Here is a 23,230-nt window from a genome sequence, read left to right as displayed (position 1 = left end):
GCTTGTTTGTCGGAAACAAACTGGATGTACCCTGTGACTGACTCCGCCTCTCGTCCAGTGAGCTGGGATAGGCTCTAGCGCAACCGCCACCAAAATAAGAACAAATGCCTTAGAAATTGGGTGCACGGATGCTTCAAGACACATTTAACCGATTCCACACGATTGACAGAATTCTAAATGATCAATAATACAGAATGGATCAAGTACAAAAGTGTCACAAAATTGTGCTTAAAATGCTTATACAAAATTAAATTTGACTATTTTGCTTTTTTCCATATTGTCAGTGTTGAGTTTGTCCTCGAGCTGCTTCTGACTCAGCAGAACAGATAAGAGGAGAGAGAACAATATTGTGTCTCAAAACACACACACACACACACGCACGCAGACGCACACACACACACACACACACACAATTCTTTGTCATCAACTCCCAGGGTGACGATGTCATGAAAATAATTCTGTTTGCCTTCCATTACTGTAAAACGAAACAAACACCAGAGCTTTGTATGAAAAATAAGAAGTTTCCTTTAATAACATCTGTAACATGATGGTTGTATCACTTCCAATACATTGGATGCAGTAAGTATACTGTACACTTGTATATGGACATGGAGTTAAATACTTCGACTAGTAAGATATAAACCTGTATTGTTTTTCTACAAGGACGTCATCAAAGGGCACAAATGGTGTAGCAGCAAAAAAGATTTGTTGGGGCTACAGTAGTACAATGTATCCGCAGCGGCAATCACAACGCATTATACATGTCTAAGGCAGTGGTTCTCAAACTGGGGTTTCCGATCCCACAGGGGGTCCGCGAGCCGTCACTCGGGGGTTTTGCAAAATAATTCTCAATAAACTATTGTGTCATATATCATTTTAGAAAGTGCATACCGACATATGTTGACCAGCGCGACGACTTTAGCTTTAGGCCAATTAAAAACGAAAATGTGACATCCCTGCATGAATAAAATAATTTTTTCAATAAAAAAAAGGCATATAACAAAAAAGTCTGACTTTCTTCCCTCACTAAACTTTTACTTTAATATCTCAATATTACAATTGAATTAAAAAAAAACCAATATTCTCCTAAGATTACGACTTTTCATCCCAACAAAATATGTTTTTGTTCTCATAAGGATGAAGATTTTTTTCTTGAAAAGTGACAACTTAATTTTCATATTTTAAAAAAATCTGTAAAAAATATGAATAGGTTATTCTAACATTACAACAGGGAACTTTTTAATTCATATGACATTTAGTGGTACACATGGTATGAAACTTAATCAAACCTTTTTCATAAAAGGCTCTCCATACATAAAATGGAAGTCAAAGTAATTTAAAATGTTAACCTCATCCCCCTTGTGATATGTTAAATAAGTTATTGTTATGTCAGTTATGATTAATTGGTGTATTATGAGACGATTCTTGGAAAATGTTCTGCAATATTAGGAATCCCCGGACCCAAAAAGTTTGAGAACCACCGCTCTAAGGAATGCACTATGTCATAGACAAGAGGTTATAAAATGTCATATACTTCTAGTAAGGTTTGTCACTACATATGACAAAGGGATCTTTACAGTCAACTGCGCACGTACGAAGCACAAAAATACAGACATTATGAGAATATATCAAGCTGTTGTGATACTGAAATGTCAAACGTGTTCTTTCCTGCTTGGATTTAGTATTAAAATAACATTTTTAGACATGGATAAGTAACATCCAGACCTCTAAATGCCCTACCCCTGCTAGCGTTCCTGAGAGCTCAGCACCTCGTCTCCTTCCACTGGAATGTTTTTGTTGTGTGTGGTTTTTCTGCAAGGATAGCATTTACTGTACTGTATGTGCTTTTTAAAATGGGGTAATCTCGATGGACTGACATCGAGTCATATAGCACAATAACAGTAAAAACATTTCACAGCACAAAATGAAATTACATAAGCCTATATGATATTGCCGTGGAACAGTTTATGTGAGCACGTGTTTAAAAAAAAATTAAAAGGGCAAAACAATTAAAGTAGTGTAACTCTATTTTGCTACCATTCGCCTTATTCTGGTGATTTAATGAGAAAACAATCGGTCTCAAATTGCCACAGAATAAAGGTTGAAACTTAATTTTTAAAAAAAGTTTACAAATTTAATTTAATTTAAAAAGATTTTTTTTTAAAAAGGATTTAAAGTGGAATAAATTCAGCAATTCTAATCTCTTTATGATTAGTGCTACCACTAGCTTAGCATAGAACAGGCTAGCGTCATTGTACAGTTATGATGGGAAAACAACCAACATCTCAAATGTTGTCGAAGTCTAACGTCTGTGTGATGCTACAGCTAGCTAAGCACAATCAAAGCCAAACAGCTAGCCTCATTGTCATGGGTCTGATGGATCTCATTCGAATGGGAAAATAATCGTTTCAAATATCTGCAAAATAAAGGTTGAACCAGAATTTTAAAAGGAATATTGAAGCCTCATGCCTGTAAGATACTACTACTAAATCCACCCCATCTTATGTCTGGGGCTCCGTAGAACACTCTGTCTGGTTCCAAAAAAATCCTCTGAGCAGTCGTAATTTCTGCACACCCGAAACATGGCGCTACTTATTGCGAAAAAGAGTACACCTGGAATAACAGTAGTGTAATACTCGCTCATGAATGTGTTATTACATATAAAGAGGTAGTGATCCAACCATTGATTGACACTTGGACATAAAGTCTTAAATATGGTAGCCTAATAATCATACAGTGTGTCTTTGCTTGAGGCGGTCCTTTTCTTTCATTGACGGTGGAGTGCACACAAAGACCAGGGCAAGATTGTGGACAAAAAAAAAACAACAACAACAAAACAGTTTCACCTCTCTCACCTGAGCCATTCTGTTTCTTCGTCAATGTGACTTCATCTTATGGTCTATAAAGTCAATACGGCAGCAGTTTTGGCCTTTGACGTCAATACGGTTCCGGCTTTTGGCCCGTCACAAGAATATGGCTTTTGGTCCCTAACGTCAATATGGCTGCGGTTTAGGCCCGTCACGTAAATCCGACTGCGGCTTTTGGCCACTCTTGTCAATACAATTATGGTTTATGCCTATCATATCGACACAGCTCCGGCATTTGCCTCGTCACAAGAATACGGCTCTGGTTTTTAGCCCATCGTGAGAATACAGCTCTGGCATTTGGCCCATCACATCAGTACAGCTCCGGTTTTGGCCGGTCACGCCAGTACGGTTCTGAGGATATGGCACCGGCTTTTGGCCAATCACGTCAATTCAGCTCCAGTTTTGGCCAATTACGTCAGTACGAATCTGGCTGTTGGCCTTTCAGGTCAACACGGCTCCAGTTTTTGGCCCGTCACGTCAATACGGCTCTGGCTTTTGTTATGTAACATCAACACAACTCTGGTTTTGGGCCATCATATAAATACAGCTCAGGATTTTGGCAGGTGATGTCAATCACATTGACTGACAACCTGTTTGAGGCCTCCTTCCTCCTTTTTATGCCAATTAACATCCCTAAACGGTGGTTTGCTAACCCCTAATCAAGTCATGTTCCCAACTTTTCCTCTCACTTCTATTTTTGTGTGTGTGATTAGCACATTATAAAGAATACCGTATATTCCCGCTTTGTGGTTAGTGTGTGTGAGACGTTTCCATTTGGACTCAGTACATTTGGGCCACCCGGCTTGACTCTTTATGTGGACGGATTACAGACAGACAACACAACGAGAGACATTCAAGCAATGTGAGTGAATTATAATAACGTATAAAATTGAGGCTTGTGTAACAAAATATTGCATGTATTTATATAGAAAAGAAGAAAAAAGCTTATGTCTACCTGCATTAGTTTCACATTGCTTGTGCGTGTGTTTTTTGCACTACTGCTTTAACTGTGAATGCGTGTGTGTGTGTGTGTGCATGCGTGTGTGTGCGTGCGTGTGTGTGTATGTGTGTGTGTGTGTGTGTGTATAGCAGTGGACAGACGCCAGACCTCATTATTGTCATTCTTCTCACTGCCTAAAAGCGAGGAAAAGCGAGGCGAAAAGCGGCCACTTTCAATCCAACGGAAAAGACAAGAGACAAAAGGGCCCAAATTAAAACAAATGCTGCAAAAGGCTTGCCCGTGCTCATGTGCTTGGGGGGGGGGGGGAATAACCCATCTGGGGTTTTTCAGAGCCAGACCACACAGATACATTCAGCACCACTATAGGTCCACATACACACACAGGCTGTGTCATTGCACGTACATATCCTATGTCCCATCCGGCATGTCTGAGTGTGTTTGCACCTTTTATCTGATTGCAGTTTTTTTTTTTTTAAATCCTTCACACAAGCACTGGCCTCGATGTGAACCTGCAAAAATCAGTCTTCGTGTTTCAAGAGGTCCACCTCATCCATGATAGTCCCACTGGTGTCCAAGCAACTGCAAAGACACAGTCCACTGTTTATCCATAAATCATAGATCAGCGCCGTGGTCCCCGCGCTCGTGCGAGGTGTTTAGTGACTGGATGTGTCTGTGCACGTTATGTACTGTACAATTGTACACACACACACACACAAACACACACACACACATTTGATGTACATGTACAGTGCTACAGTGGTGGCTTAATGAGAAAAAGCTAGTACAGGCTGAGTGCTAATAATACTTCCTTTGGGCAGGTTTGGGTGGGGAGGACAAGGTGAAAGGGGGGACACGTCAAGTCCTCACGGCGTCACACCTGAAACCGAACACAGAAGGTTTGATATTAAAGGGGACATATTATGGAAAATGTACTTTTAATGGTTTGTGTACAAATACAGTGGTGCCTTGACGTACAAGTAAACTGAATCATGAGTTTTTACACTATTTGTCCAATATGTCAAAACTGTCTCTATGACCTGACAGCAGAATATTATTAAAATGATCTTTTCAAAAATAATTTCTCTCATTTTATTCATTATTTTACAACTGGGCACGGCAGAACAAGGATAGCCAATCAGCAGGTTTAGGCACAGTAAACGTGAGAGTCACACGCAGTTTGTAGTCACGAGCCTCGTGGGGGGACAAAGCAGCCTCATGCAAAAGGAGACTATACTGTAGTTTCGTGGTCTGATTATTTAACTCATGTTAGCAACGAAATTTAAAAAGAAGGAATTGGACATCTCTCCACTTTTAAATCAAGGGTAAGCATATATAACTGTGGTGTTCTATATGCGGGCAGCTGCATATTGGTGGGCTTGGAAAATGACCAGCACCGACGTCTGACCAAACAGTGACGTCACCATTCTCACCGGGTCGTCATGTAAGTTGATCACCCCTCTTATATTTTTTATTTATTATACAGTCCCAAAAATAAATTTGTATAATAATACCACTACCATACCAACTTTCTCTACCATTCAGCCACTGAGGATCAGAAATCTTTAAGCGACATGATGATGTGCATACATAACGGAAACCCGGTTAGCTCAGTCAGTAGAGCATGAGACTCTTAATCTCAGAGTCATGGGGTCACACCCGACATTGTGTGGTTGTTTCTTTCTTTTTGGGGGTAGGGAAAACGCAAATAGTGAACTGCGAATAGGCACAGGTGCGCTGTACAGCATGTGTGAATTTGGATCAACCTGCAGCGATGAGGGTTGTGTCGCCGGTGTTTTCGGTGGCAGCTCTGAGCAGTGAGGGTGCAGAAACACCGACATGACGCCGCATCCAGCGTCCACTTCCTGCCTCGGCACGGCCGACAAGATGGCCGTACGGTTGGCATTGGAGGAGGATGAGGAGGAGAGGTCATTGGGGGAGAAGAGCGAACAGGAGTCCTGGAGAGGACAAGCAACAGTTGGATGATTAGTTAGTAATTAGTGTTAAGTCAACTGGGTAAGATGGGCAACCAAATTTGTAGTTGTTCACATCTTTGATGAAGCTCTGTATCAATATCCTGGCTTTACGAAGTTAACAATACTCACTGTTAATTGAGAGCCCAATATGTCTAACGTTTCGGGAGTACAGTGGAACTCCAGTTTACGAACGATTCAGTTTATGAACATTTTTGAAAAAGAAAAATGACCTCGGTTACACACGATTTCCAGTTCATGAACAGTCTTGGCATGGCCACGGAAGGCTCAGAGCTTTGCACTTTTTCTCATGCTGCACAAACATCATTGGGTCCGTGGTTCAGGTATTTTTGTTTTTTCCTAAAATGCCCGCCACATCCCACAATGCGATGCAAAAGCTGCGCTCCATTGTGGGAGGTGGTAGCCATTTAGGGCGAGCAATAACCACAATGAACGTAAACATTACCCATCGTGTTGCTCGAAGGCTTCAACCGGAGGATGATGATGCTCAACAACCTGAAGTCGGTACAGGCAAAGCTTTATCACTGTGTGGAGCATACGCGGAATCGAGCTTTGGCCTCCGGATAGACTTTCTCTGTCTTTGCACCAATCCCTGCTGTATAAGTTTGCTGTTTTCATCGGTGGTTGTAGTGGCAGAACTTCCACTGCATGGTTTGTCAAGAACAGATCCTGTTTCAAGAAACTTGCCCGGGATAGCACAAGTTGTCATGCACATTGGAGCAGTGTGACGGCCATAAAACGTCTTGTCAGGCAGATATTTTGCAGTACTGATCCAATGTCAATTAGCGTGCCGTGGGCAAGGGAATGCTAACAAAAACTGCAAAGCCAAAGCACTTAAATACTCATGGCCTCACTTCTGTCTGAATTATACCTGAAACAAACTAGAAAAAAGGAAGTGTATGGGGACTTCTGGCAAAACATGTACTGTCTATCTGTTTCCAGTCTCTGATTTCTTCTGTGGCTAAAAATTAAACATCCACAGTAAGACATGGCGCACTAATCCTGTTTCCTTTCTCGCTCATCCCCTCGGTCGTCATAGTTTCCAGTCTAGTCGGTGAGATGGTGATGAGAAAACCGTCTACATTTGTGTCTTTCCTGAAGGCGGGCGGATAATAAAGTTACTTAATGAGGCAGAGAGAGGCCATCTTTGTCCAGGGCCACGGTGACCACGCCTGCCGCTGGCATGGACAGAGAAGGTGGCATTCGGGAGCAAATTACAAAGATTTCACCCCTGCTAGAGCTCGAATAAAGCCAGTTGGGGTTGATGGATGGGTGCTGAGGGGACATCACACCCAAAACGGAGCCCCCTTCCACCCCCTGGGGCCCGGATATGAGCGATGGCCAAAAGGTGGGCTAATTCTTTTATGCCTCCGAATGGTCTGGATTCATGGGAATCACAGTGCTAAACACATGTCAATCTCGTGCTACAGTGCGACAAGGTTTTCATTGTGCTTGGTGTTAGAACAGTGGCTTCCCACACACTTCACACCATCGAGCTGTTATCACACATAAAGCTGCTAAAGACATCGACTATACAGTACATTTAGATACTGTATGTTCTTATAAATCCATATAAGGTTGGAACAAGCTCCCAATTGAATTGAAGACCAACCTGTCATGATCCACTCGGAGTTATGTTTTTTTTCTGCCAGGTGGCTATTCCCTGTGTTTTTTCTTTGTTTCCCCTAGGCGTTGCAGGGAGAGACTCACCTGGGAGCTATTGGAATCACCTCTTAGACTGAAAGCTCTGCGGCCACACCAGGAAGACGCCAGATCGTTCCTTTGTCTTCACCGTTTGCTGTGCTGGATTCTGTCTCGCTCTCAAGTTAAATACTGTTCCTGTTTTTTTGTACACTGTTTCTCCCTGCAAGTTCTGGCTTTTTGCTGCTATTCTTAGTCTTTCTTGTTTAGCCACTGTTTGTTTGAACTTTGTTTGATTGCTATTATCTGAACTTGTTAGTAGTAGTTTCTGTGCTGTATATTACCATTTTACTATTACTATGTATTTTTTAAACTGTTTATTTACTATTATTATTTACTATTTTATTTATATTAGTCTTTTATTTCTGCACTTTTGTTTTACGTACTCTCCGGGCACTCCGGTTTCCTCCCACATCCCAAAAACATGCATTAATTGGAGACTCTAAAATTGCCCGTAGGTGTGACTGTGAGTGCGAATGGTTGTTTGTTTGTATGTGCCCTGCGATTGGCTATTTTTCTTATTGTTTACTCTGCGGGGACTTACTATACCACCATTTGTTAGAATTTTACAGGAATAAAGACATTGAGTTATTTTTTTCTAGACTCTGTGTCAGCTTTGAGGTTGACCAGTCGCAAAGCATTACAGATCCTAAATTATAGAACCTTCTCCAAAGAAACAATCTGATCTGATCTTAAGAAACCAAGCCTGTCAGCACTGACTTCTTTTAACTATACTTTTCAGTGCGATGCATGTGAGTAATGCAATTAATGTGTATACTTGAACGACTAACGCACTTGATGTTAGTACAGTAAATCCCCGTTTATCGCTGGGATACGTAGAATTGTAGTGTATGTGTGCTATATACAGTGGGTACGGAAAGTATTCAGACCCCCTTAAATGTTTCACTCTTTGTTATATTGCAGCCATTTGCCCAAAATCATTTAAGTAATTTTTTTTCCTCATTAATGTACACACAGCACCCCATATTGACAGAAAAAAACGGAGTTGTTGAAATTTTTGCTGATGTATTAAAAAAGAAAAATTGAAATATCACACAGCCATAAGTATTCAGACCCTTTGCTCTGACCCTCATATATTTAACTCGGGTGCTGTCCATTTCTTCTGATCATCCTTGAGATGGTTCTACACCTTCTGTAAAAATGTCAACAATGACATTTTTTTTCTGTCAATGTGGCAGCACCCTTGTGAGGATAAAGCGGTACAGAAAATGGATGGATGAATATGGCAGCAAACGCATAAAAATGATTGCTATAAAACACAGAGTTCCGTAATATAGTGGGGATTTCTACGACAGACAAGTAGATACATTCTGGGAAACAATGTATATAGGAGTGAGTAATGTAATCTACAGTATGTGAGGATGTATACTAATGCACTTTATGTGAGTATATACAGTATGTGACTAATGCAACTTATGTGGATATATTTGCATAACTATGTGAGTAATACACCTATGTTGGTATGTAGATGTGAGCAATGTAATCCATGTGTGTGTAATGTATATGCGTATACGGTTTGCTACTCATAATCCCTTTTACCTTAACTTTTCTATTCTTTTCCTTTGTGTGCCACCGGGACTACAGATGGAAAATAATACTTGTGAATTGAATATATAACTAAAATGATATTGTTCTCCATTTTGCACTGTTATTTATTGTCCTCCTTTGCACTGCACGTTGTGCTGTGGAGTGTTAAACGTTGGCCACAAAGGCGCATTCTGTTCATCCCGACTGTATACTCGCCACCACAAAGATCTCTTTGAGTCGCGAGTATCACACAGAGGTGAGTGAACTTGGTGTGTGTGAATCTGTATGTGTGTGTCTGATTGTGTGTGGGTGCGTGTGTCAGACCTTGACTAATGTGCCTGTAAAAGAAATTGTGTCAAATAACGTAGACCAGATGACCCCTCATCCAAACACACGCAAAGGGGTTCTGTTCAAATACATGCTGCAAATAAAAATTCTGTCGCCAAGGAAAAGATTTTCAATTAAATAGGCTGATATTTCACATGATGGTTGATAAGTGGTGAGCACGTCTGCTTCACGGTTCTGGGTTCAAATATCAAGTTTGCATGGTCTCCCCATGCTTACGGGCGTTTTCTCCGAGTACTTCGACTTCCTCCCAAAAACATGCATGGTAGGTTTATTGAAGCTTCTAAATTGTTCAAAGGTGTAAATGTGAGTGTGAATGGCTGTTTGTCTAAATGTGCCCTGTGATTGGCTGGTGACCAGACCACGATGCACCCAACCTCTCTCCTCAAAGTCAGCTGTGATAGGCTCCAAGGCAAGTGCTATAGAAAAAGGATGGGCGGATATTTCACATGAACCTACGCATTTATGATGCCTCCGACAATCTTTCTTCCTCTACCCTTTTTCTTGACGCTTGTTGGCTTGTGATAGGGCCTGAAAATGACAAGGAAAAGACCAGAAAATCACTCATTATTTTACCAGTAAAAAAAAAAAAGCCTCAAATTCACTTGTCAAAATCTTTAGTTGATTATTTCAGCAACATTTTGAAGGTTAAGCATGGATAACGACCATTGCTGCTATAGAAATAAATTTTCATTACAGTGGACCCCGGCATATTCGTGGTTCAGCACCTGCAGATTTCTTTTCCCCAAAAATGGGTGTCAGTTATTCATAGACTTTTTTTTTTTTTTTTTTTAACATTTGCATGACTGTTTATGATTTTAAAAAGTCCTGGAATGCATTCAAACAGTTTAAAATCTAAACATCCACCGCCTTCAAAATGTATTCTTGGCTTCTTTCTTCAAACAAGCTGAAATTATGAGCGGTCCATTTAGCGGCACGGCTGCAACATCATCAGGATCATAATGTCCCGTGTTGTTGTCGTCGCTTTGATAGACGAGGACGATGACGGATGCGTGACTGCGCTCCATCATTGCCAGTGTGTGTGTGCGCATGGCGGGCCAGATAAAATCATTACTATGGTGACAACAGGATGTGGGTGGCCCCAGGGGATGCTCGGAGGGAGTCACACAGATGCTAACTCAATAAGGGACATTAGACAGGGAGCACAAATTCAAACACGTGTTGAACTTGTACACGTTTTTACTAATGTGTGACATCGTGCAGGTTTGTCTAGCGTATAGTAAACGCACCCATGCACATAAAACCTTACTGAGTCATAAACAAATGTATACACACATACAGCACACACACTAATACATTGGAACTCTCTATTTACGTCCATATCCAAACAGGAAGCAGGGCGATATAAATATGACAGCCCTTTTAGGCTGCAGGCTGTTTCTGAATCTAAACATGCTTAGCTCCGTCTTCTTTCAAATTATTCAACTTGTGCCTATTACATTTTTAAATGTTAATATTGTTGGTCTTTGAAATGTGTTGTGAAAACCATCTACATTGGCATTGAGTGTAGTTTTGCTGAGTTTTGCATTCATGAGGTGCAATGTTCCACTTTTAAATGATATTTCTTGCACTGTATGCTGTTTCAATTGTATTTTTATCACATTGTGTATGAAATGCGCTATATAAATAAAGAAAAAAAAAATAATAAGTGCTCACAGGAAATTAGTAAGAAATGATACAAAATGTAACATTTTCCAGCAACATGAACTTTTTTTAAAAAGCCTTTTTAAGAGCTCACAACATTCTCCATAATGTAAAAAGTCCAAACTATAGTAACTAAAGAAAGCAAATGACTATACCTTGTAGTTGATGTCAGCTGGAGTTGTTCTTTTAGTCTGCAAATAGATATTTAGCATGGCAGTGTCAAGATGCAGTGAACAGGTATACTGTAAGATTTGGTATCAATACGTTCGTACAATATGTACGTATGGTTATTGCATCACATGATGTATTTGATAGACTTAAATATGTATTCATTGTGCGAATGAGAGGAGCTACACAGACAAGTAAAAAAAATTCATTCCCATTTAATTGATTTTTCCTCTTTTGGATTATCAATAAGTTAAAAGCCAGTAAAAAATGTGGCCCAATTTTCTAGTTAAATGGATTTAAATTTGGAAACAATAGAACACTAACAAAACAAAACTTAATTTTCCCATTTCATTGACATGGATGGATTTTTTTCCCCCTTAAAGGCAGAGTTTGCAGTTTTAACAGTAGAATATTATTAAAAATGATCTTTTGAAAATTCATCCCTCTATGGCCTTAATTTATACCTATAATACCTATAATTAAATTGTAATTATTATTTTACAACTGGGCACGACGTGACAAGATTAGCCAATCAGAGACTGTACAGACAGGAGGCGTGACCGAATAGTCTGTCAATCGCTTGCTCACACGCACCGTCGTGCTCATGAGCCTCGCAGGGACACAACACCCTCGCAAAAAGAGAAACTAATATAGTTTCTTGTTATAGTTTATTTAAATCCAGTTAGCAACAAAAGTTAAAATGAAGGAATTGGACAGATTTCTATTTCAAATCAAGGATAAACATATATAACGGTGGTGTCCTATATATATTTTAGATTAGGCGTTTTAGACACGGGGACACAAACGTTGAATTAAAAAAAATAACAATAAAAATTACATCAGCGCCCGCACACAGAGCAGAATATTTATTTGAAAGACCTAATAAAATACGGATAATACTTCATGTTTTGAGCATACGGACAGCAGCAAATCGATGGTGCGCATTAGACACAGGTATAAGGGTTTCCCTGATTTTTGTGGTGGATTTTGTGGATGCATATTATACTTGAGAGCATTTTATACACAAGAAATTACAGCAGTTAAAATACAATAAATATCTGTTTCTTACCTGCACTCACACTGGCTGTGTTCAACAAAGGTCAACTCAGTGAGCTCATGTTTCATAAAGGAAGTCCTCATCAGCTAAACAAAAAAAACACACAAAAAAAACACAAATGAAGGCCAACTTTCCATCTCACAACATGGATGTGTTGAATATTTGTGTGTGTGTGTCAATGTGTACCTCCATGGTGAGGGTGTGCGTGAGCGAGGGCACGCACTCCATTGCCTCGTCAGCGCAGCAGCCCCCACATCTCCTCACTGCCACGCAGGAGGGTACGAAAAGGTGGTGCGTCTCCCCAGGCAACTCCCGCCAGACCTCCACCAAGGTTTCTCGGGGCTCGCAGCCACTGCGAGAGTACACCTCCAACCAGCGTCGCACTGACGATGCACAAATGTCTCGGCTTCACTACAGGATGGATGACGGGAACCCCTTTGGGTAGAAACTGATAACTTACCTTCTCGGCCTTCTCTGGATTTGGACGCGTCGGTGGGCCGCCAGTGAGCCAGCTGGTGGGAAACAGAAAGAGAAAAGAAGGCTTTTTGAGAAGGGTAATAAAAATTAAACAATTAACTCTGCTCAGACAGCGTAAACCAACCACATTGAAAGTGAGAGTCATGAGGTTGCATAAGTCTGCACATCCTCTGAAAACAGGGGATATGACTTTGTTCAGAGTTAACCAATGACATTCAAACTCATGTTCAATGGAATTCAGCACACACCTGCCACCATTTAACGCGCCTCTGATTAACCGCAACTACATTTAAGCTGTTCTAATAGGCATTTCCTGATGCATATGTGCCTACCAATTGGCTGGGAACCTCACCCAAAGTCAGCTGGCAAAAGCTACAGGTCAACCGCGCTCCTCATGAGGTCAAGCACTATAGAATATGGATGGATGGCTTTTGTCGTACTTAAATATCCATTCATTGTGCCAGTGAGATGAAACTACAAAGATGACTGTCCTGGTAAACGTTTGCCTCCCGTACCTGGTCCTCCTCATCACTAACATCATCCACTCATCTCTCAAAACTGCAGACATAACACCAGTACTGAAAAAAACAGGTTGAGATCCAAATCATTTCAATAGCCTTCGTCCCATCACCAACCTCCCATTTCTCTTAAAATTCTTAAAAAAGACAGTTACTTCCCAGCTCCACTCCCACCTCACTTCCAATAATCTCTATGAACACTTCCAGTCTGCTTTCCCCCTCCATAGCACCATAACAGCATTCATCAAGATCACCAACAACCTCCTCCTGGCAGCTGACTCTGGTTTACTCACCACTCTCATCCTCCTTGATCTGAGTAGATCTTTTGATATCACTTCTCACACCATCCACCTAAACAGACTCCACCGCATTGACATCAAACACACACACACACCCCTCCAGTGGTTCAGTTCTTACCTGTCCAGCCTGTCCACCCAGTTTGAAATCATTCAAATCCCACCTGTCCTCCATTTCTTCTGGTGTCCCCCAGGACTCTTTCTTGGGCCCCCTCCTCTTTATCACCTACACGCTACCTCTGGGCAATAGTTTTCATAAATTCAACTTACACTTTCACTGTTACGCGGATGACACAAAGTTCTACTTCTCCAACAAACTCTCCAACACGTTTCTTCCCTCCTCCCTGACTGATTGTTTCTCTGAAATCAAAAACTGGTTCGCATCCAACATTCTACAACTCAGCAGTAATAAAACCAAAATTCTACTAGTATTGTAGATACCAAGTCTATACTAGCCAAAACTGACAGTTTTTCGATCACACATCATAATTCCTCTGTTCTCCCCTCCCCCTTAGGTCAAGAGTCTGTTTGTAATCCTCGACAGCATACTCTCCTTCCAAGCACACATAAACAACATCACCCAGTCAGCATCCAAAACACAGGCTCATGAACACTTTTCAAATCCAAATGCAAGATACACCTATTCCTGACTTTTTATTCACTTTAACATTTCCCATATTATTTGCTATTTTAATTGATGTTTTATGGGTTTTTGTTTTTTTTATCATATAGTTTGATGTATTTGATTTTCTTTTAACTATGTACGGTGAACTTGAGTGGCTTGAAAGGAGCCAATAAATAAAAATGAATTACACTTTTGATGATTTACCTACAGAGTCTTATGTTTGCTTACCCTTCACATAATTCAGACCTCTCAATCAGCAACACTAGCACATTTGAACTGCTTTCATATCAAATCAAGTGTTCTTCAGGCAATGCAGTGGGCTGGTGTTTCAAAATAAGGCTTGAAATGATTAAAGGATTTTCAGTTAGCTTTTTTGCCCCTCGGCCACTTTTGAACACAAAAAGTAAGTTCCAACGCTAAATGACAGGACGGAGGCCGTCAGGTCGGGGGCCTACCACTGTAAACGTGCCTGTCGTTAGATGAGCTGACGTGACGAAAGACATTTGTTGTAGAAAGGTTTAGGAGTGTTGCTGAGCACGAGCTGCTACCTTTGCCCCCTTTGCCCCCGCCCACCCACAGCAAAGTCTCTCATGAGGAGAAGAGAGTGAGACTCGGTGCCAATGGGATTAGGAGTTCAATAGGCAAGACACACATTTTTACAAGCCACATGCTGCGGCTTGTGGCCGAAAGCTCACTAGATCACCCCACTAAAAGTCTCTTTTCTGTCCAGTAATTCTGCCTTCATTCATTTTGTTTTTTTATATAGCATTTTTAAGTCATTAAGTCAAAGACACAGCTTTAAAAAGTGACAATTCACATGGTCAGGACGACCAAAAGCTGCTATGATTTAGACATGTCACATAAATCACTCATTTGTCTCTTGCGCTCATACTTACAGGATAGCTCCTCTCACTAGCACAATGATTAAATATTTAAGTCTGTGACCGTGCTGCCAACAATAATAACCATAAAGTTAATTATTTCAAGAGTTTGGCACTCCAGTTTGGCAATTACACTTTATGCTCTTTAGTTTAGTAAGTTTGCTTCGATGGGAAGCCTAGTGAAGCACGTCTGCTTCACAGTTGAGAGGTTCTGAGTTTGAATCCCTACTGTGTGAAATTTGTATGTTTTCATTGTGCTTGTGTGGGTTTTCTTCAGGTACTACGGCTTCCTCCCACAGTCCAAGAATGTGCATGTTAGGTTAATTGAAGACTTGGAAGAAGGGTTTTGCATCACATAACGTGGTTGACGGTCTTAAACACATATTCATTGTGCTCCCAAGAGGAGCTCCTTCACGAGTCATTGACGACTCTAAATTGAATGTGAGTGTGAATGCTTGTTGGTCTGTATATTGACCGGTGAACAGTCCAGGGCGTACACCGCCTCCCACTCAAAGTCAAGTGATTTACATGACATGTCTAAAACATACCAGCGTTTTTAATTTGCTTACTCTTAAGTGTTCTGACCACGCACATCATCACAGCAGCGGTTAATTTATTATTAAATTTCTATTTCCGATAGTAAAAAAAATTACGGTTTCAGAATTGTGTGTCCATTTATATCACATTGACTTCGATTCATTTGAAGGAGGACAAATGTTTAACCTGACACATATTTTAGCATACAAGTTTAATGGTTCGTGTCATGGCAGAATGATACATACAAAATAAACACGAAAGTCCAATAACTCTATGTGTGTGTGTGTGTGTGTGTGTAAGTATGTGTGTGAAAAAGACCAAGGGCGCTTGTAAGGGAATGTAGACTTTGTTCAGTCGGCACCTTTTAAACAGTTCCACCCCCTTTTATACACACATACACACACACGTTCAAGTGAGTATGGAAATCTTTGTGAGCGTTTCTCTGACATAACGTGCTCTGTGGCCCCCAAAGCAAGTAAAACACGTCCATTCATATTAGTAAGTCGAATACAGTACCTCGCTTTACTCGGACTAAAATTAAAATGAAAAAAAATAATTCACTTTGTCATTGTGGCGACCATGACCATGTGCAAACAAACACATACCTGTTTGGTACAATCAAAGTCAAGATCACACAAATAACGTGTGCAAAAAGTCAATTTGGTGTTTTTGATATGAATTACTTTCTTAAGTATAAATGTATATTTGTGTATTGCATTCTTATCAAACATCTTTGACTTTTTGATTTGTTTTGAGGGTTAGAAATACACATTATTATCCATTTATGGGGCTTAAAGTGGAACAGCAGCAACCTGAATGCACAGAGAGTGCAAGTCCTTGCTCTCGGTTAGAGAAGCACCTAGGTCTGCTGTTAGCATCAACATTTTAGCATTCCGATCCCAAATCTTCTGCCTTCTTGATTTGTTTTGACAGTTTGAAATGTGCATTGTTGCACTCTACAAGGCATTTTTTTTATTCTTTTCATGGGCCTATGGGGCAGTTAAAATTGAGCCCTACAAATGCACCTAGGTCTGTGTTTGCATCATTTTTAGCATTATGATCCCAGATCTGTGACATCTCGATTGGTTTCAACAGTTTGAAATAATGCTGTGCTCGAGACCACACAATCGGAGACCAAGACTTGCCCAAGACCGGTCTCGACGGAAAAACCCGTCCGGCCAGTCCGAGACAGAGACAAGACCTAAACCTTTGGGAGTTGAGTCCGGAACAAGACCACAAGACCTTCAAAATGTGGTTTCAAGACTGGTCTCAAGACGTTACAGGTTCAAGAATAGTTTGAAATGTGCAATATTTTTTCATTGATCTTAGGGGCAGTTAGAAATTAGCCCTACGAACTCTGCCTAGCAACAAGTGACCACATAGATGTCCCAGAAGTCAATAAAAAGAATCAAGGCCAGGCCATGTAGTGTCTGGCCTCATGAATGAGTAAAACATACAGTATAGCGTTAGGACTGGCTCCCACCGCGCCTCGCAGCACTGAGTGTTCTTGATAGATGTCTCCAGACATAAATAAAAAAAACATGTCGTCGGCCTGCTCGTGAGTGTGAGGTGAAGATGAGTTCACGCGGTACACTGCCTTTAAATCGACAACTATACACCATCTCTATGTAGTCTGTATGTATTTTTGATTGATAAAACACTGTTTCCTTCTATTTTGGTGACACAACTCGTTAATTAGAAATACTTTTGGGTTGCCAGATTGTGGGAAAAACAGTATTTTTATTTGGCTCGCGCTTTCTATTTAAAAAAATACAGATACTACCTAACCTTGGTTTTAGTAATTGAGAGTGACACAGCATTATCACTGGACGGCTAGATAAGTAAATGATAAACTTTATTGATCCTGTGTGTGTGTGAGGGGGGGGGGAATGAAGGACTATCGTCAGCTAGTTTAGTCAGTTAGCACCCACTGAATGAACAGCTAACCTTACACAAGCAAAAGCCGACATAACGCATATATTCAGTTGTTATAATGACTTCAGGATGAACTGTGTTTTGACAGATACGTATAGCATCTAGGTAGATAGACAGCTACCTAGCTAGCTAGTTCAAGATGAAGTACGCTACATTTTGACAGGTAGAAAGTAGGTAGGTAGAGAGCTAGCTAGCTAGATTGCTTTATAAATATATATATATATATATATATATATACATATATAGCTAGACGGATAGACAGCTAGGTAGATAGACACTGTATGTAGACAGATATAGACATCAATACATAGCTATACATAGACAGATCTATAGATTGATTTATAGATTATATATACTGTACATAGATCGACAGATACAGATGTATAGATTTATAAACAGATACATTGACAGATTTATAGCTAGACAGACATGTAGACAGATGTATCAATAGTCTGATAGACAGATTTATAGAGAGATATTTCGACAGATAGATAGCCATACATATATACATACACTGTAGATGGATGATATATAGACAAAGAGCTATTTAGGCAAACACATTCATTCTAGATAGGTAGGCTGCAGACAGACAGACAGACAGACAGACAGATAGACAGATAGATAGACAGATAGATAGATAGATAGATAGATAGATAGATAGATAGATAGATAGATAGATAGATAGAATGGTGACAGGTGGTTATTGACTTGCAGCAGGATGACTGGCACAGACGTACAATGTGATTACCAATACATGAAGTGCAGCACATGCATGCCGACACTTTAGAGGTCAGATGGTCCACCGCTGCGCGCGCACACACGCACACGTACGCACGCACGCACACATCCATACGTTACCTTGGCGTGGGACGTCGGGATTGTGGTGAGCAGCAGGAATTGAAACATTCCTAGAATAACTTGCTGCATAATCCCCATTGTGTGCACGGGAGTCCTATAGAGCCGTCCAACTACTACTACTAATAATAATTTTGGATCACTTGCATCCAAAGATGTATCTGGATCATATGTGCGTGTCCGTATGTCCTCCGTGACCGAATAAAGACGCACCAAAGCCGGCGTTCACTCTCCAGCCTCCCTGCCGTGCAACCACACGCTCGGTGGCATCTTCATTCGGAGGTGTGCAACTCTCATGTTCTCGTAGAGATTCCTCTCTTAATCATCTCAATCTCCAACATATCGGCGCAAAATGGGTGATTATAATCACGAGACTTGAGGAAAGTTTGGCTTTTATATTAATAGTCGTCTTCTTTCCATCGTAAAATCCTCCTTCCGGGGCGACCCAAAACGATTTAAAATCAATTAAGAGAGGATGCTGGGTCGTGCGGAGATCCACCGCATGACGAGGAAGGGGGCGGGTGGGAGTGAGAAGACGGTGCCGCATATGTCGCTCCGAGCTCGGTCACACCGTCTCCATGCTGTCGCTCCCGCGGATCACGTCACCGCTCTAAAATCCACTTTAAAAAAAAAACGACTGAGAATAACAAACGGACATGTTTGACAGTAGTAGAACTTGAGGTTTGTCCGGTTTAAAAAAAAAAAAAAAAAAAAAAAAAAAAAAAAGAGGAGGCAGAATGTGTTAGCAGCAGAGCGGAGCAGTCAGTGTTCATTTGTTGTGGTCGCCCAGCTCGTTTTCCCTTTTTGCCCTTGAGACGCACACAGCGGAAGAAGCATTACAACTTTTTTTTTTTCTCCCACAATACGGGACAGGGCAGGCAGGCGCACTGGATACACGTGCTATAGTGCGGTATTACAAGTGGCCCCTCAGCATCGGTGACAGGGAGGGGAGGGGGGGGCTTCACGTATGTATGCGTGCATGGGGCCCCTCGCCAAAGGGGAACAAGGTCAGAGTTGCCACAGAGGTCATGTCCTCTGTCATTCTCCCCCCACTCTTTTTGGTACTGCAGAGCTCAGCTATTGACGATACTTTCCAGGCTTGTGTTTTGATTTGTGTGACCACAAGAAATAATTGATTATTAGATCCTGTACGTAAAAGATATGAAAATGATACCTTGATGGTGTAAGGGCTATTCATCGGCAGTCTGGATGCAGAGGGAGTCTCAGGGTCTGTAATAACACCACATAAAGTCACTACTTATTACTCTTTTTTTTTGTAAATAATCTGAGCAGTTTCTGGAAAGAATACCCATATACAGAGTAGTCACGCGAGACAGAACCAACTAACAATATTACACTATTATCATTTTCCACAATTTAAAATACAAATTTGACTATTTACCATGCTTGTGTTTTGAACTCTGAATACAGTTAATAACAGGTGAATTGAAAAGTGAATTTTTGTCACTGTATAAAAATAAAGTTTGATGTGATGGATATAACCCTTTTAAATTGCTGTTGAAGTTTCTAACTAATTAAAACATGCAATCAAAACGATACACTTATTAGAATCTGAAATGTGTGATTACGTTGGAGGCCACTTGAGGTCAGCAAAGACATTTGACATATGAAATTTAGTACTGCATTACTTCCTGCAATCAGATAATATGATGCGTAGAAATGTCAGCTCCACCAGCCTTTGCTCTGCAATGACTTAATAAATCTATGACCCACTTGAGATTTACAGGGCAAGCTTAATCCACCAGGCGTTCATTTGTTTACAGTGTCAAATAAAACCGAACACCAGTTTCACTTAATAGCAAGAACGGTGTAAAGGGAAAGCAGCTGATTTACAGCTCACTAAAGAGCTCCAGTTTCATACTTGGCTGCTACTTTAATAAACCCAAGCATCCATCCATCCATTCTCTGAGCCACTTATCCTCACAAGGGTCTGGAGCCTATCCCAGCTATCATCGGGCCGGAGGCGGGGTACACCCTGAACTGGTTGCCAGCCAATTGCAGTAAATCCAACCATTTTATTTTAGTTTTTTAAATAGCATTTGTCCCCATGAGGGTGGCCGGTGAACTGGAGACAATCGCAGTACACATACACACAAGCGTTCACACTCACATTCACACCTATAGACAATTGAGACTTCATGCTACGTGCTAACATGCATGTTTTGGGAAAGTGTGAGGAAGCCATAGCAGCCGGAGAAAACTGAGATTCAAACCCTGCAGGACCTCTCGACTGTGAGGCACACATGCTAACAATTTGTCCACCATGCGACCCATTAATATATCGAGTATAATAATGGAACTGCGACACTGAGATCTTTATCGTTTTCCCCCGCATTGACACAGAGGAATGTGTGGCACTGAAGCATGATTTGACACCTTTTAATGTCAATTAAAAGTGTGTGTGTGTGTTAGTGGAGTCACAGTCATTGTGGTGTGTTTGGGTTATGAGGGTGGGAGAGTGTGAGTGTCTGCTATGCAGGGAGAACATTATCTCGTACGTCTCAGTGCTGGGCCTGCAGGTGACAAGACAACAGAGGAAGAAAATATTCTGTAAAGCAGGGGTTCTCATACTGGCACTGATATGTGCTACTATTTAAATAAGTCCATGCCAATAAAACAAACATAATAAACCAACTGAAGTATATATTCGTCAAGTAGAATCCAACCGTTTACTGCCACTGGCGAATATGTTCGTCAAGCACATTTTTCTAACAGGTAGGCGTGGAAGAAGGTCTCACCCACCTCGCCTGTGAAATTCAGGTTTGTAACCCACTGTAATGACTAACAGATCCATGTAGATGGTGGCATTGCACTGCTTTGGATTTGAGATCAGCACGGCCTTTGAGTCGAAGACAATGAATGATGAGACAACGTTTTCAGTCTGTCCCATCGATTATTATGAAGAAAAACGCCAACACATTGGAAGCGAGACAAGTTTAGGCATCTGACACTCAAACAGATATTTATGGTATATTTAAAGTAGTAGACAGCATGTTTCACGATTGTGAGAAAACATGATGCAGTTTATGGAGTGAATGGTGAACGAGGTAAAAAAAATCCACTGATATTCAACGGGAGCTATGCGGTGAGTCAGCTTTGCTCACAGTGTGTTTCATAGTTGTAATTCTAAATAAATAATTTTGCCATCAACAGACCTTTCTCAGTCAGTGTTTTATAGCTTGAAGTTTTCACAAAGTCAGTTATGCTTGACATTTTTCTTTTCACAAAAGGCTTGTTTGCTACACTTTTTGGTCAGAAATGGTTATTTTCCTTGTGGGGGGCACCAACCCACATTTTCTCAAGAAAGAACATTTATGTGGCAACCAACCCTTGTGAGAATAAGCTGTGAAGAAAATGGATGGATGGAAGTTTGTACCCACGATTGAAGCACAACTTTGTGTGTAGTCACTGTTTATGAATGAGAGCCAATGTCTATGGTAACATTCATTGAGATTGACTGCTTGATTGCCTCCCACTGGGCTCTCTTGTCATACGCTAAACAATGCAAGAATAACTCAGTTAATTTTGTTTCCTACTAAATTCTTGGGTCGCTTTTTAAAAGAATAGTTGTTCCAGCGGTCGGCAAAGTCACTAAATATAGCGACCTAATTGCTAAATTGGCAACACTGACTGTCATTCAGTAAAATAACTCCTCTGTTCACAGCCATGTTCTAAGAGGAGGCAGTGCAGTCACTTTTGGACTATGCATACATTCAATTCAATTTCATTTTGTTAAATGAACACGTCTGAATATTTCAGTTGAAATGTTCAAAAAATAAATAATCCCAATGGCATTTAGGACAGAATACGGTAGTTGTGTTTAATTGGCGTAAGGATTACGAGGCGGAAAATTTCTCCCCTGTACCCGAAAAGTTTAAGAAACCCCGTTATAAATGATTCACACCGTAGTAACGCTTTCGGGAGTCCACATGTCCATATCTACTCTAGGGCTGTCAATATCGAATCTTTTTGGAATCGATTCTCCTATTGATTATTAATCGTAAATTAATCGCCCCCTCCACTATTACTAAATAAATAAATAAATAAAAATACTACTAACATGCATTTTATTCTCAGTTATGAGGGACGGAGTTCAAGCGTTAAACTGCATATGTTGGTACTGAGTGTATGGTATAAATCAGATGAGAGAATTTGTGACAGCAAACTCGTAAATGCTAATCATTTAGCAATCGTGATTAGCATTAGAGCGCTTGCGATTACTATTATAGGACAAAAAATGTTAACTAACATTCAGTTCACTCATACATCACTTACGCTACTTTGTTGTTTTTGGCCCAACACTGCGTCCGTCTGCAATAAATGTCCATCTGAAACATGGGTTGTGGTGGTGCAAACATGGTTCCGGTCAGTACTTTTTTTTGGGGGGGGGGCAGGGAGGGTTCCTGGCGGAGCGTTGAGGCAAACATTTTCCGTCGACCTATTTTTGAAGTCGACTTAGGCCAGTTATTGAATTTTTCCCCAGTCCTAATCCATTCACAAAAATAATAAACCTGTTTCTTCTCTATGACAGTTTTATAAGCCAAACAGAACAGGGGGGCATTATGCGAGCGTGAAATGGATCCTAAACTTGTGGGGTCACATTTGAAGATCCAAATGTGACACAAGAGAGGACCTTGTGTGGAGTTTGATAAGGACACTTCAGTTTCTTCTTGTAATGTGGCCAACCGCGGGGACATCCCATGCCCTTTGATTGTCCTTTACAACAGCAAGCATGAGATTTCATCACACCACACACACACAGTAAGGAGAGTAATTCAAATG

The 23,230-nt window shown here is 40.7% G+C and overlaps 1 protein-coding gene across 2 annotated transcripts; it reads right to left on the bottom strand.

Moving 5' to 3' along the window:
- Nucleotides 1–501: 501 nt before the first annotated feature.
- On the bottom strand, nt 502–23,225 carry vegfba (vascular endothelial growth factor Ba). Of its 2 annotated transcripts, none has more exons than XM_061787821.1 (9): nt 22,724–23,225; nt 19,602–19,657; nt 12,764–12,815; nt 12,490–12,686; nt 12,316–12,389; nt 11,234–11,269; nt 9,873–9,944; nt 5,592–5,783; nt 502–4,705 (listed from the first exon to the last, which is right to left on the bottom strand). In XM_061787821.1, the coding sequence occupies exons 2-9, from the start codon at nt 19,623–19,625 to the stop codon at nt 4,684–4,686; spliced, it is 669 nt and encodes a 222-aa protein (XP_061643805.1). In that variant the 5' UTR covers nt 19,626–19,657; nt 22,724–23,225; the 3' UTR covers nt 502–4,683. The 2 variants fall into 2 exon arrangements, with proteins under 2 accessions (XP_061643805.1, XP_061643804.1); XM_061787820.1 differs by lacking the exon at nt 22,724–23,225 and adding an exon at nt 18,431–19,047 and having other exon boundaries at nt 19,602–19,636.
- Nucleotides 23,226–23,230: the final 5 nt, after the last annotated feature.

The sequence above is a fragment of the Phyllopteryx taeniolatus genome, chromosome 10 (assembly GCF_024500385.1).
Source record: "Phyllopteryx taeniolatus isolate TA_2022b chromosome 10, UOR_Ptae_1.2, whole genome shotgun sequence".
Taxonomy (NCBI): Eukaryota; Metazoa; Chordata; class Actinopteri; order Syngnathiformes; family Syngnathidae; genus Phyllopteryx; species Phyllopteryx taeniolatus.
Note: the sequence above shows the minus strand (reverse complement) of the source record. Positions and strands in the feature narration are given on the sequence as shown.

Excerpts from the sequence above, each read along its gene's own strand:
- vegfba (XM_061787820.1), bottom strand. The coding sequence starts at position 18,508 with ATGGGGATTATGCAGCAAGTTATTCTAGGAATGTTTCAATTCCTGCTG. Across the intron at positions 5,784-9,872 it reads GTCGGAGGCATCATAAATGC|GACTCCTGTTCGCTCTTCTC; the intron begins GTAGGTTCATGT and ends TGTCCTCTCCAG. Across the intron at positions 4,706-5,591 it reads CACAACCCTCATCGCTGCAG|GTGTGACGCCGTGAGGACTT; the intron begins GTTGATCCAAAT and ends GTTCGGTTTCAG.